Here is a 12207-nt window from a genome sequence, read left to right on the forward strand (position 1 = left end):
TTATAAGAGTTCAGCAGTTGCCACTAGATATATGTAGAGCCAAGGCAGGCAGTCACAAATAGGCTTCCCAAGCTTTTCCTGTGGATGACAACCCAATTATCCAGTGTTGTTAGAGACACAGCAGAAAGGAAAGCATGAGTCATCATCCTCCCCGGTACCTTGCCTCTCCTCAGCCCACCTCCCACTCCTGCATCTGTCCATCCCTGTAGCACCACAGAAGCATCAGTCATGCCACTTGAGAAAATGTTTCTAGGCCCTGTGATTTTGGATCAGGTTCATTTGAGGGGATCTTTCTAAATAAACAAGTAAAGCCTCTTTGCAGCTTTTTTTAAAGGAACTGGGACATTCCCTGCGGATGGAAAAAGGATGGCTGTAACTCAGAAGTTAATGAAAAATACCACAAACCTGGAAAACGGAGACTATTTTATAGTCCTCTGGAATGGACCTAAAGGCTTGTGGTAAAAGGAACACTAAGGAATGGAGGGTGGGGGATTTAGCTGTTACTGAACTGGTGGATCTCCAAGGGCATGGCTCAACAATTGGACTTGCTTGTTTCCATGGAGATGTAGAAGGCCTCCATATTTGAGAATGGGTTTCCAAAAGTGGAAAAAAAAACATTTTAAGTGCCTAATTTAAAAAGTTTTTTAAAAGAACAAAGGAGGTTATCAGTACTATTGGGCTTTTTTGCACATCTCAGAATCTTAAAAAACTACTTTAGAAAGAGAAAGTAACTAGCTCTAGATGCCTGTGGCCAACCTCGTTAGGAAGGCCCATTTAAATTGTCTACCCAAAAGCACTCTGAGTTTCTCTCATCAAAACCATCAAGTTTATTTTCATTATTGGGCCTCACTAAGACTAAGGATGCAGTATTTAAATTAACCAAATAGTGCCAGATTTGTACTGCTTCCTCACTTATTTTAATACTTGAAACACTTAGCAGCCAGGAGGTGGCAAGGTGCTAGAGGCACAGCATTGTATAAGATAGGCAAGGGGCTGGTCCTGTGGAACTTTTTTTTTTTTTTTTTTTTTTGAGGCGGAGTCTCGCTCTGTCGCCCAGGCTGGAGTGCAGTGGCGCGATCTCGGCTCACTGCAAGCTCCGCCTCCTGGGTTCCCGCCATTCTCCTGCCTCAGCCTCCCGAGTAGCTGGGACTACAGGCGCCGCCACCACGCCCGGCTAATTTTTTTGTATTTTTAGTGGAGACGGGGTTTCATTGTGTTAGCCAGGATGGTCTCGATCTCCTGACCTCGTGATCCGCCCGTCTCGGCCTCCCAAAGTGCTGGGATTACAGGCTTGAGCCACCGCGCCCGGCCGGAACTTTTATTCTAGGGGAGCAACACAAGACAATAAACACAAAGATGAAAAATAAAAATGTTTAGATAGTGCTTAGCACAAGGAAGAACACACATCAGGCAAGAGGACAGGAGAGACAGCAGCCTGCAGCTTGCTGGAATGCTACCTTACACAAAGCAGTTGATGTGGTTTGGCTATGTCCCCACGCAAATCTCACTGAATTATAGCTCCCATAATTCCCACATGTTGTGGGAGGGACTCGGTGGGAGACAACTGAATCATAGGGGGCAGTTTCCCCCATACTGCTCTCATGCTAGTGAATAAGTCTCACGAGATCTGATGGTTTTATAAGGGGAAACTTCTTTCACTTGGTTCTCACTTCTCTCTTGTTTGCTGCCATGTAAGATGTGCCTTTTGCCTTCCACCTTCTGCCAGGATTGTGAGGCCTCCCCAGCCCTGTGGAACTATAAGTCCATTAAACCTCTTTTTCTTTATAAAATACCCAGTCTTGGATATGTCTTTATCAGCAGCATGAGAATGGACTAACACAGTGATTATGTGAAGGCCTCTGCCTGAGAAAGCAGACCTTCTCAAGTGTGAGATGAGAAGGAGCCAGCCATGGAAAGCCTGGGGGAGACCATTCCAGGTACAGGCCACAGATAGTGCAAAGGCCCTGAGGTGGAGGTGAGGTGGCAGAATACACTGGGCTGGAGAGTGGCACGTGTTTAGAGGTAGATGGGGGCCAGATCATGCAGGACCTTGTGTGCCAGGTGAGAGTTTGGATTAGATTTAAATTCTAAATATGGCAGGAAACCAAAAGAGTGGTTTTAAGCAGGTGCTTATCATGATCTGAATTACGTTTTAAAAACTTCCCTCAAGCTGCTGTATGGAGAGTAGAACAGAGGGGAACTGGGAGGCTAGTCAAGTGTTTGCTTGAGACTGGAGTAGTAAGTCGTGCTCTGGACTGCAAAGGGAGAAGCAGACTCCAAAGGGAGAGCCAGGGGGCTGGTGTGAGAAGTGAGGCTGGGGAAGAATGAAATACGAGTAAACAATTTCTCACTTGAGCAACTGGGTGGGACTATTTTCTCAGATGAGAATATTGGGGCAGGAGCACATTAGGGCAGGAAAAAGGGGAATCAGGAGTTCTGTTTTGTCCTCATTAAACTTGAGATGTGCATTAGCATTTAAATGAAGAATATTAAATGGCACCTGGAGATGGTATACATTTGCAATGGCAACAAAAAGGGATTTGAAGCCAGAGTATTCATTGAGATTTCCTAGGTAGAGAAGGGGCCTCAAGACTGAAGCCTGAAGAAGCCCAAAATTTAGAGGTAAGCTGAAGAAAACTCATCAGAGGACTCTGAGAAGAGGGTGTGATCAATAAGAAAGTGTGGCATCATGATGGCGGAGAGAAGGAAGTATTTCCGGAAGATGTGAGTAGTCAACCATGTCAAGTAGCTGCCAGGTGGACAGAGTTGAGAAATTGGTGACATAAAATTCTCTGGTGATGTGGAAAAGAATGGTTTTGGTGTGAGGATGCAAGCCAGACTGGAGTAGGCTGGAGAGAGAGGGGAGGGAGGGAATGGTGACCGTAAGCATAGTGCGTTGGAGGGATCCTGCTTTGGACAGGGGCAGGAAATGGACTGTCGGTAGAAAGAGGTGATAGTGTCAAGACAGATTTTCCTTCTTGTTTGTTGTAAAGGTATAAGATAGTAGAGTTCATGTTTATATATTGATGCACATGAGCCTCTACTTACATACAAGATCACTAAGGGGCAATGCAGCTTTCCTAATAGTCCTTATATATTAGAGAATTGAGCTGAAAAAGACCATCTAATGGGCTTACACACTTATCACAGTGGTTTGGATAAGTGATTTGTGTTACATTACCCAGTGGATGAAATGCCTCAATCCACAAATATTTAGGACCCCTCCCACTCCCCCACCGTTCAGGGCTGCTTAGAGATCATTAGGTATTATGGTTTCTCCTTTGCATCCTTATGCAAAAGATGGGAGTGGGACAGGTTAGCCCTGATATAGTTTAATTATATTGGTTACCCGATGAAACTATCACTTTGTGCATTCAGTTTGGTCAGCATATTATTATTCTCTTTGAGTGGAATGAGAAATGGAATCTTTCTAGAATATACTTCCCCCTTCCCCCAGGCTGCTTGGAGTTTTTATTCCAAACTCTCTGTATCAGGTTCTAAAGTTCTGGCTGAGATTAGCTTTCTTTACACCCACACTGGTTGATAGTCTCCTAGGAAGCTTCAGAAGACCCTGGGCCCATCAGCTCACTGGGATAGAGGGGCAGCTTGGGCTTTCCGGAGACCTTGGCTCTGCAGATGAACAGCTGTGTCTCTAGACACAGTCACATCTTGCTGGGAATCACCAGAGGCCTGATGATAAACCAGCCTGAAATAGTCTTGTTTCATGTGGACGCCTATATAAAGGCTCCATGGATGTTGAACTGGAGAATCAGCGGGAAAAAAGCCACGTGAAATCTGGGTCTCCTAGTAAGCCATGAGGGGACAGTTGTCTGTGGGCAGCTGCAGAGTGATGAAGCGCATATGGGAAGTGGAGAAAAAACTGTATGAAACTGATCAAACACTTGTGGTTTGGGCTGATGCTTCTCAGTGCCTTGGGATTCTAAAAAGCTTTAATTTTCCAAAAAAGCAGTTTGTTCCACTTACTTGGTGAGTACAAAACCTGATCTTGTATGGTTGGTTAGTTAGTTTTATTTTGTAATATTTGTCTGTCTTATTTTTTCCATTAAACCCCTCAGACTGTATTTGGGCCTCTTAGTAAGTTATTCCTGGTACCTGAAATGCCCTTAACAACTTCTTTATCCATCCAGTGAAAACCTCTTCATCCTTTAGGACTAGCTCAGCTGTCCTTTCTTCTGACAAGGCATCTGTAACATAAGTAGCCCCTTCTCTGTGTCCCTCATTTTAGTACAAACCACAGTTCATTGTAATTAACTGCGTTCTTTCTCACTATCTGTGAACTTCTTGAGGGAGGATCATCTTTCCACCACCAGCTAACGCATGGGTTAGCATAAACCGGCCAGCGTTTCTCAAAAACATAGTACCAGATATGCCTGCTTTAGTATCCCGTCAGGTGTTAGTATTGCAATGAACAGGATCTCTCTTTCTTTTTTTGTTTTTTGACAGGGTCTTACTCTGTCACCCAGGCAGTCGTGCAGTGGTGCTGCTCACAGCTCACTGCAGCCTGATGCTCGTGGGCTCAAGAGATCCTCCCACCTCAGCCCCCCAAGTAGTTGGGATTACAGATGCATGCCACCATGCCCAGTTAACTTTTCTTTTTAAGAGATGAGAGTCTCACTATATTGCCTAGGCTGGTCTTGAACTCCTGAGCTCAAGTGATCCTCCTGTCTCATCCTCCCAAGGTGCTAGGATTATAGGTGTGAGCCACCACACCTGTGTGTGGGGCTAAAGATTCTACCTTTTAAATAGGCTGCCTAGATAATTATTTTGCATGATGAAGACTGATTATTCTTATCGTAGGCTCTTGACAAATGTTTGTTGATTTATTGATATGGACGTTTGTGCCTTGGAAACAAGATTTAGGTCAATGACTCATTCTTTATGGTCAGTAGTTTCCAGAGAGGAACATTCTCCCAAGATTACTTTTCTCAGGTACAGCCTAAATATAGCCTCAACTTTATTCACCGAAATCACCAAAAAGTTATTGCTTGACCTTCTTTAAAAATGTTTTTCCATATTCTATTCAGCTGTTTCTTAATACCCACATTAGGAGGAGCATTCCGCTTCTTGTATAGTCTGGTTTTGTGCATGTGTGAGATGGTGACTGTGATGGAAATGATGTGTATGTCCTGATCTGCAGAAGACTCAGGATATGTAATGAAGTTTGCCCAGTCATTGTCAACCTGAGGACAGTTCTCAGGGGACCAGGGAGGTTTTAGAGAAAAGCTGCTTTGTTACAGTTAAAAGTTGTGGAGAAGTTTTTGACTGTATCTGGATAGTATTTACAATGACTAGCATCAACAGGGTGCCAATCAGAGCTGCTGGGATTGAAATCTATTGTGTTGGAATTATTATAAAAAGCAAGGGAAGATAGAGTGATATGGACCCAGAGAGTTGTACTCTCAGTTTTCGGCAGAACTATTAGCTTATCAATAAAAAAAATCAGATCCATTTTCCTTCATAATATCCAGCCAAACACAGCTCCAAAAATTGGCCCCAAACTAAAAGTAATGACTCATTCTATCCCAAACAACTTCAGTGTATGCCAATCCAACATGTAGGCCATATGTGAAATGAACTAGGAGTTCTGGCATAGACATTGAGCAATGTCAAGCTGACCTTATGTGTGGTTACTATAGCATTAGGAAACATAAAATGCTACCCTGCAATGCCCCCATAAAAATGGAATTCTCTAAGGTCCAATTGTATGTCAACCTGTCTCCACAAAAATTGATTACAAAACGAATAACCCAGAAATCACAATAATAAAATATTTTCCAGGGGCCTATCTTTAGTTGAATTGGAAGACCCATTAATTGTCAAGAAGAAAGTCCGTCAGAATGGTCGAATTCTAACAATACTCAGGATCCAGATCTGCAAAATTCCAAATAATGTCAGTGAAATCCCACAGATCCTCTCTAATAAGTACCAACTTTATGCCTTGAAATAAAGACTCTAGTTTTATATAATGGTCATGAGACTGTCTGGACAGAATATACCGTTTTGCCCAGTCAAATCAGTGTCACAAATAATTATACGTAACTAGAATTGCTCATTGTTTAGGAAGTTCTAGCCTCCGCTGTATTCTCTCTGTAGATGGAATCCATTTGAAGAGCCTTTTTTCTCACTCCCTTTCTCTTCCAGGGAATGCTTTGTGCCAGTGTGCGTTTCTTATATAACATTTATGTGCCCCAAGAGGGCACTGATCATCTGACTATATTGGCATACAGCATACACTATAAGCATGCAGATGTGATGAAGATTTTGCCAATTAATGTTTCCAAGTTGTGGGAGATTTTCTGCTGTATCCTTGGCCTTCTAGGCTAGCCTAGAGCATGACTATTGTGTCCTCTCTACTGACTTTATTCCAAGGGAAGACTTCAGGGGAATTGCAGAGTATTTATGACTGCTCCAGATGTACCAGAAGGCCAGAGGGCTCCTAGAATCATTCAGTGTATGAGAATTCTTCAGTAAAGTGTAGCCCCAGCACCAGAAAATCCTTTTTCTCTATTCTGGTCCAGAGCAGTTTTATCCCTACCACAGTCTGTATCTAGATTCCAGAAGCTTCAGGGGAGCTCTTTATGGACCCAAGAGTCAGGTATCTACAAAGTATGAATGACCAAACTCAATTAGCAGATAGGATCATTTAGTAGCAGGCAGCAACTGCAGCTTTTGGCAGGATCCATTTTGCCAGTCTTGGAAACTCTTCCCCATTGTGGCATTCTTTTGGAGGGTTTTTCTCTCTTTGGAGGATTATCCTCTTTTGGAGGATTATACAAAAGAGTAGAAGCATATAGATGTTTTGGAAGTGGGTTTGGCCAGGAAATCACATCTGTTGTCAAACTGTCATTAAGAAGAATAAAATAAAATATCGAGAAAGGTAGCAAGGTAATGGATAACTGAAGGGAAAGTTAAACTCCTAAGTTTATTTTAATCAAACACTTAAGTCTCTGGCCTCCCTTCTACCTAAATATTCTCATATATTGATTCAAAATAAGTGTCACCCCCTGTTTCTCTTTTGCTCTACTCCTAACTTCAAATGCGAATATTGGTAAACTAGTTCAAAAGACCAACAGCGAGGGGAAAAGTCTTGGAAAGTTTAGTGTAGGTTGTGTATGCTTTTTATTGGAGATCCTGACTTACGAATATTTTTCTTTCTAACACACTTGAATTAACTAATTTTATATATTTTTTGTGATACCAAAGACATCAGCAGGCATAGCATGTTACAAATGTAATCTTCCTACTTATTCCTATTAATGTACCGCATATAAAGCACATCATTTAAAAATATTTGAAGTGGCCAACTGAAAAAAGTACATGTATGTGTGCACATATATAAATAAAACCTAATAACTACTTAGAAAACATTGTAAATGAACTGTGTTCTCCAATTAAAACATAAAAGCAGCAGCAATCTCTAGTGAAAGGAAGGAAATAAAGAAAATAGAGATCAGTTCCCATTTTTTTAACCTTCAGTGGACAGAATTATTCCCACTTAAACAAAGAGGGAAAAGTTTACTGCAAATCATTAATTGCTTTGTTCATACCCTAAAAACCTTATAGGGAAAAATCACACCTTGGTCACACTGAGTGACAGAGAAACAGTTGTCAGAGTTAGACATGTTTTCCACTAGAAGAAAAATCCAGTTACCAACTACATATGGGCTCATTCTGGGTTCCTGGAACTGATAGCACATCAGCATGTCTTCTGAGACTCGTGCATGGCATGTTATTACAGCTGTATATCATCAGAGCAAAAAAAAAATAATTGGTTTTCCTCGGAGTATCTCTAAGTTGATGTCATATTCAATAACCCTGTAGTTGAAAAATCTATATATGATGGATGGACTCTGGACTATCTTTTGAATTTAATTCCTCCTGTGCCAGCTTCTCTAGGCCCTGTCGTACCTGTCATTTTTAGGTGAGCACATGCAGTATTTACAAAATGCAACCAGGGACCAGGCATGGTGGCTCACGCCTGTAATCCCAGCACTTTGGGAGGCCAAGGCGGGTGGATCATCTGAGGTCAGGAGTTTGAGACCAGCCTGGCCAACTTGGCAAAACCCCGTCTCTACTAAAAATGCAAAATTAGCTGGGCGTGGTGATGCGCACCTGTAATCCCAGCCACTAGGGAGGCTGAGGCAGGAGAATCACTTGAACCCGGCAGGCAGAGGTGGTGGTGAGCCGAGATCATGCCATTTGCACTCCAGCCTGGGTGACAGAGTGAGACTCTGTCTCAAAAAAAAAAAAAAAAAAAAAAGCAACCAGGCACTATTTCTGCCAGATAACGAACTGCTGAAGAACAATTTGTCTTGCACGTACATTGGCCTCATTCAGTCTTAATCATGTCACCACGGAGCCAGTCTCACCTGGCAACCCCACACTGGGGTCAGTGCCGAGGTGCAGCTTGAATCAGTTCTGTGCATCACAGCATGAGGGTGGTGGCTTCCCTTTCTCTGAATTTGAGGGCTTCAAATACAGCCTTAAACATACAGCCATCTAAGATGGGCTTCCATGCGCACTGCCGGCACATCCTCATCAAGAATTCTTCCTTGTGAAAATAAGTACGACATCTGGATCCACTAAGGATGCTTCTTTTGTTCATCCTGGACAAAAGGATCCAAACTTGGACGGGGAAGCCTGGAGCCGACTGTCCTGGATTAGCCTAGCATCAGTACCCTGCATGGCCCTATTTGTCAGCATTGCAGGTCTAGCCTTGGGGGTGACTTTAGGATGTGGCCTCTGCTAAGGGGCTTAGAGTTTAATCTCAGGGTTCAAAGCTGCTCTTGAGCCTGGGGATATGGCTTGTTGGAACTAGATGCAACCTGGCCTCCAGTTGGAAGTGGCATGCCCAAAATTTGAAATTCAGATTTGTGACACATGAGATGCAAATTAGTGTCTTCTTGAACTCAGTTTTATGTCTGACAATCAGTTAATATATACAGTTACAGAAAGGCAAAACCCCCATTAGTCTGTATGCCACTAATTTGAAATGTATATAATATAATCTTGACGAAATTAATCTCACCTTTTACCAGAAGGCAATGTTGTTTAAATTAATAAGTTAATAACGAAAATATTAAGTTAATTACTAACAATTATTTAAGAGAACAGATGAAGACAACAGAATTTCCTTACCTATTAGCAGAGCTTCTTTCTCTGATTTTAAGCCTTGGCTTCTTTTCTCAATATTATTCTCTCGGTCTTGGTTGACTAATGCAACTGTCAACACATTGATTTCCTATAAAGTTAAAAACCAAAAACCATATATAGGTTTATGTAGATTCTGTGCATGTCAATAAAAAACACCAGATCTCTTAAACTCTATAAATGAGGTCATCATTTCTATTTATAACTAAAGATCAAATCTTTTATACAATTGATCTATTTGCCCAACAGTAGAAAAGTAATTATGCAAAGTTAGGCTCCTAGATACTGCTCCCAGCATACCAAGTAATTCTCTGCACAACTGGCAAATTTGGCACAAATTACCATAGATTTTTGTCCATGTTTTCATTAAACTCTGTTCACTAAAACTGTATTTGACTCTAACTACTTTAACATGTTTTATTTCAAATACGAATAATCTTTGGGAAAGCATACAGGAAACTGATTTATAATACCATGCTAAAAATTTGCGTGAGTGTGTGGAGAAACAGGGCCTATTGGGGAGCTAAGATAGAACCGTTAGAAGTGTTTTTAAATTGAGTAGGTATGGATCCTCATGAATAAATGCAAGAGGCAGATAAAGCAAAGCTTGGAAAATTCTTTTTTGTTTTTTTTGAAAACTAGAAATGAAGAGTTGTACAACAAGCCAATAACATGTGAAACATTGAGGCTGGACTATTTTTAGTTCTTTCTGTGATCTTTTACATTTAAAAACAGAGATGAAGATTTAACTCATACCATCCTAGACTTTTGATATTAGGACTCAAAATGGAGAGTGACTTAATGGAAAGTCAGATTAACGATCCGCCTATATGACCTGCATATATGGGATAGTAGAATCTTATTGTTGATTGTGTTTCCATTGAGGCTGGCTCCCAATATCCCGTTTTTGATTTGTAAGAGCATCTTTCGTCTCTAGTAACCTTTGATGTACAGCTGGCTCCAGACTTAGCTTAGACCATTCCCCAAACTCAAAAAAGAAGTTGAGTCTTATTGGAGGAAAGTTGCTCACTGAAAGATGGCTCCAAAGAAGGACTAGTATATTGAGCAGTGGCGGGGAACTTGCAGGAATGATAGAGAACAGGTAGGGAGAGCCAAATGGAAGAAGAAGAATTCAGAAGGTTTGAACAAATGGGTTGACAGATGTTCCCAGAACAGAAAGTGGTTATAGGAGAGATATTTAGATAGTTAGTACAAAGCAACAAAACTGGTCAGATCCAAGAATACAGGAAGTATTGGGAGCATGCCGAGCCTGCAAAAAGTGAAAACCACACCTGAAGGCATTCAAAGAAAAATAAACTCAGCACACGCCATCAAAACAGATCTATGAGCTTAATTTAACTTATGAGCTACTACTTTGTAATCCAGGGGTAATTAGAAATTGCCAAGAAAGAAGGCTCTACTGAGAAACTGCAGTTGGTAATATCTGATGAGCATTTTAGAGGCTCCTCTTAAGGTCCCACTTATTTGCTGAAGACCAAGTGATGAAGACTGAATGAGAAATGAAAATGGATAAGGTAAAGAATTGAGAAAATCACAATGATGTGATGATATATCACAGGGAAGACCTTGGTTGGCTAGAGGGTATAACAGGCCTCAGGCTGATGGTAGGAAAATCCCAATAAGGACAGGAGTCAGAAAGAGTTTGGGGAGTGGTCTAAGCTAAGTCTGGAGCCAGCTGTACATCAAAGGTTACTAGAGATGAAAGATGCTCTTACAAATCAAAAACAGGATCTTGAGAGCCAGCCTCAATGGAAACACAATCAAGAATTTTAAAATAGAACAAATCCAAAGGCTTATTATGTATATGGGATTAGAACATTTATAAAGAGGAATTGCAGGAAAGGAAATAGAAATTCCTCCTATAATAAAATAACATTTGGTACTTTCCGATTAGGCTGATTAGGCACTTTCTGGATTGGAGCAGAGCAGGTCTGTGTGTACACATCATCTTTCTGGGGTAGTGGGGTCAGTGGGCCTGCTGAATTCTGTTAGTTATATGCCCTAAGGACAAATAGGTCCCACAGGGACTTGGCACTGGACTTCCGGGCCTGGGAGGTTAAGATTGCTGAGCAGATGCAGGCTGAGGCTCTGTAAGGTCTCCCGAGAGAGGTGTAGGAAGAAAGAGGATGGAAGAACATTAACCAGGATAATGACTGCATCATTAAAAAAATACAAAAAATGAACCCTGGAGCTGAGTGGAAATAATATCTCCAAGACAGGGTGATCTGTTCACAGCCTAGATGATAATTGGGGCCAAATGAAATTATTCAGAATGAGTTTAGCAGATAACAGGCCCACATTAATTGCCAAGACTGAGTGGTGTCCTGGGGCCATCACACAGTTGAAGATCCAGTTTCATTGAGGGAAATGGACTGCAGAGGGCAGGCAGATGTCAGGAGCCAGCAGAGAAAGGCAAGGGCAGAATAGACAGACCACCTGAGAATGCTGTTTTCTTCCCAGGTCCAAAAGTAGAGTCACATAGAAAGGGGCACTCTGAGCAAGGCTCAAAGAAATGCTGCTGAATCAACAGTGTCTACAAGGAGCCAGATAAGACTCAGTGATTCTTGCTTTGATGATGTTTTAGGGTTGGAAAAATTAGTATGGAAAGATAAGAGTCTTAGGGTCACCGTTCTGTGGAAGTATTTCTTGAGATTGGATACTGGAGTGTGTGCTCTGCTGACCACAAATGGTGTGCTCTCACACAGTCATGGCCAGTGACTGGAGTGGACACATCTCTCTGCATGGTTCCCACAACAGTCCAGCAGGCCTGGGCTTGACGGAGACCCAAGGCTTGGCAGATATCCCAGCTTATGGGGACATCTGTGAGTTTTGTTCAGGTTGGAGACGGAGTTGTTTTTCTGACTCCTCTAGGAGGGAGAAGAGCTATGCTGGAAGTGGTACAGGATCATTGAAGCTGATCAGGCAGGCTCCAAGGAATGTTTGCATCTTATAATAAACTGGCCTTAAGAATCTCCAAAAGGGAAAACATCATTTCCATTAGAATCAAGGGTGTGC

The 12207-nt window shown here is 41.9% G+C and overlaps 1 protein-coding gene across 10 annotated transcripts in view; it reads right to left on the reverse strand.

The window, feature by feature from the left end:
- The window catches only part of ENOX1 (ecto-NOX disulfide-thiol exchanger 1), a 324009-nt gene that overhangs the window by 14252 nt on the left and 297550 nt on the right, over positions 1-12207 (reverse strand). For all 10 annotated transcript variants that reach the window (XM_077974448.1, XM_077974449.1, XM_077974446.1 and 7 more), the window contains one exon: positions 9160-9262. In XM_077974448.1, the coding sequence (XP_077830574.1) occupies positions 9160-9262 (103 nt within the window). The remainder of the gene's footprint in view (positions 1-9159; positions 9263-12207) is intronic.

Source organism: Macaca mulatta, chromosome 17 (assembly GCF_049350105.2).
Source record: "Macaca mulatta isolate MMU2019108-1 chromosome 17, T2T-MMU8v2.0, whole genome shotgun sequence".
Classification (NCBI taxonomy): Eukaryota; Metazoa; Chordata; class Mammalia; order Primates; family Cercopithecidae; genus Macaca; species Macaca mulatta.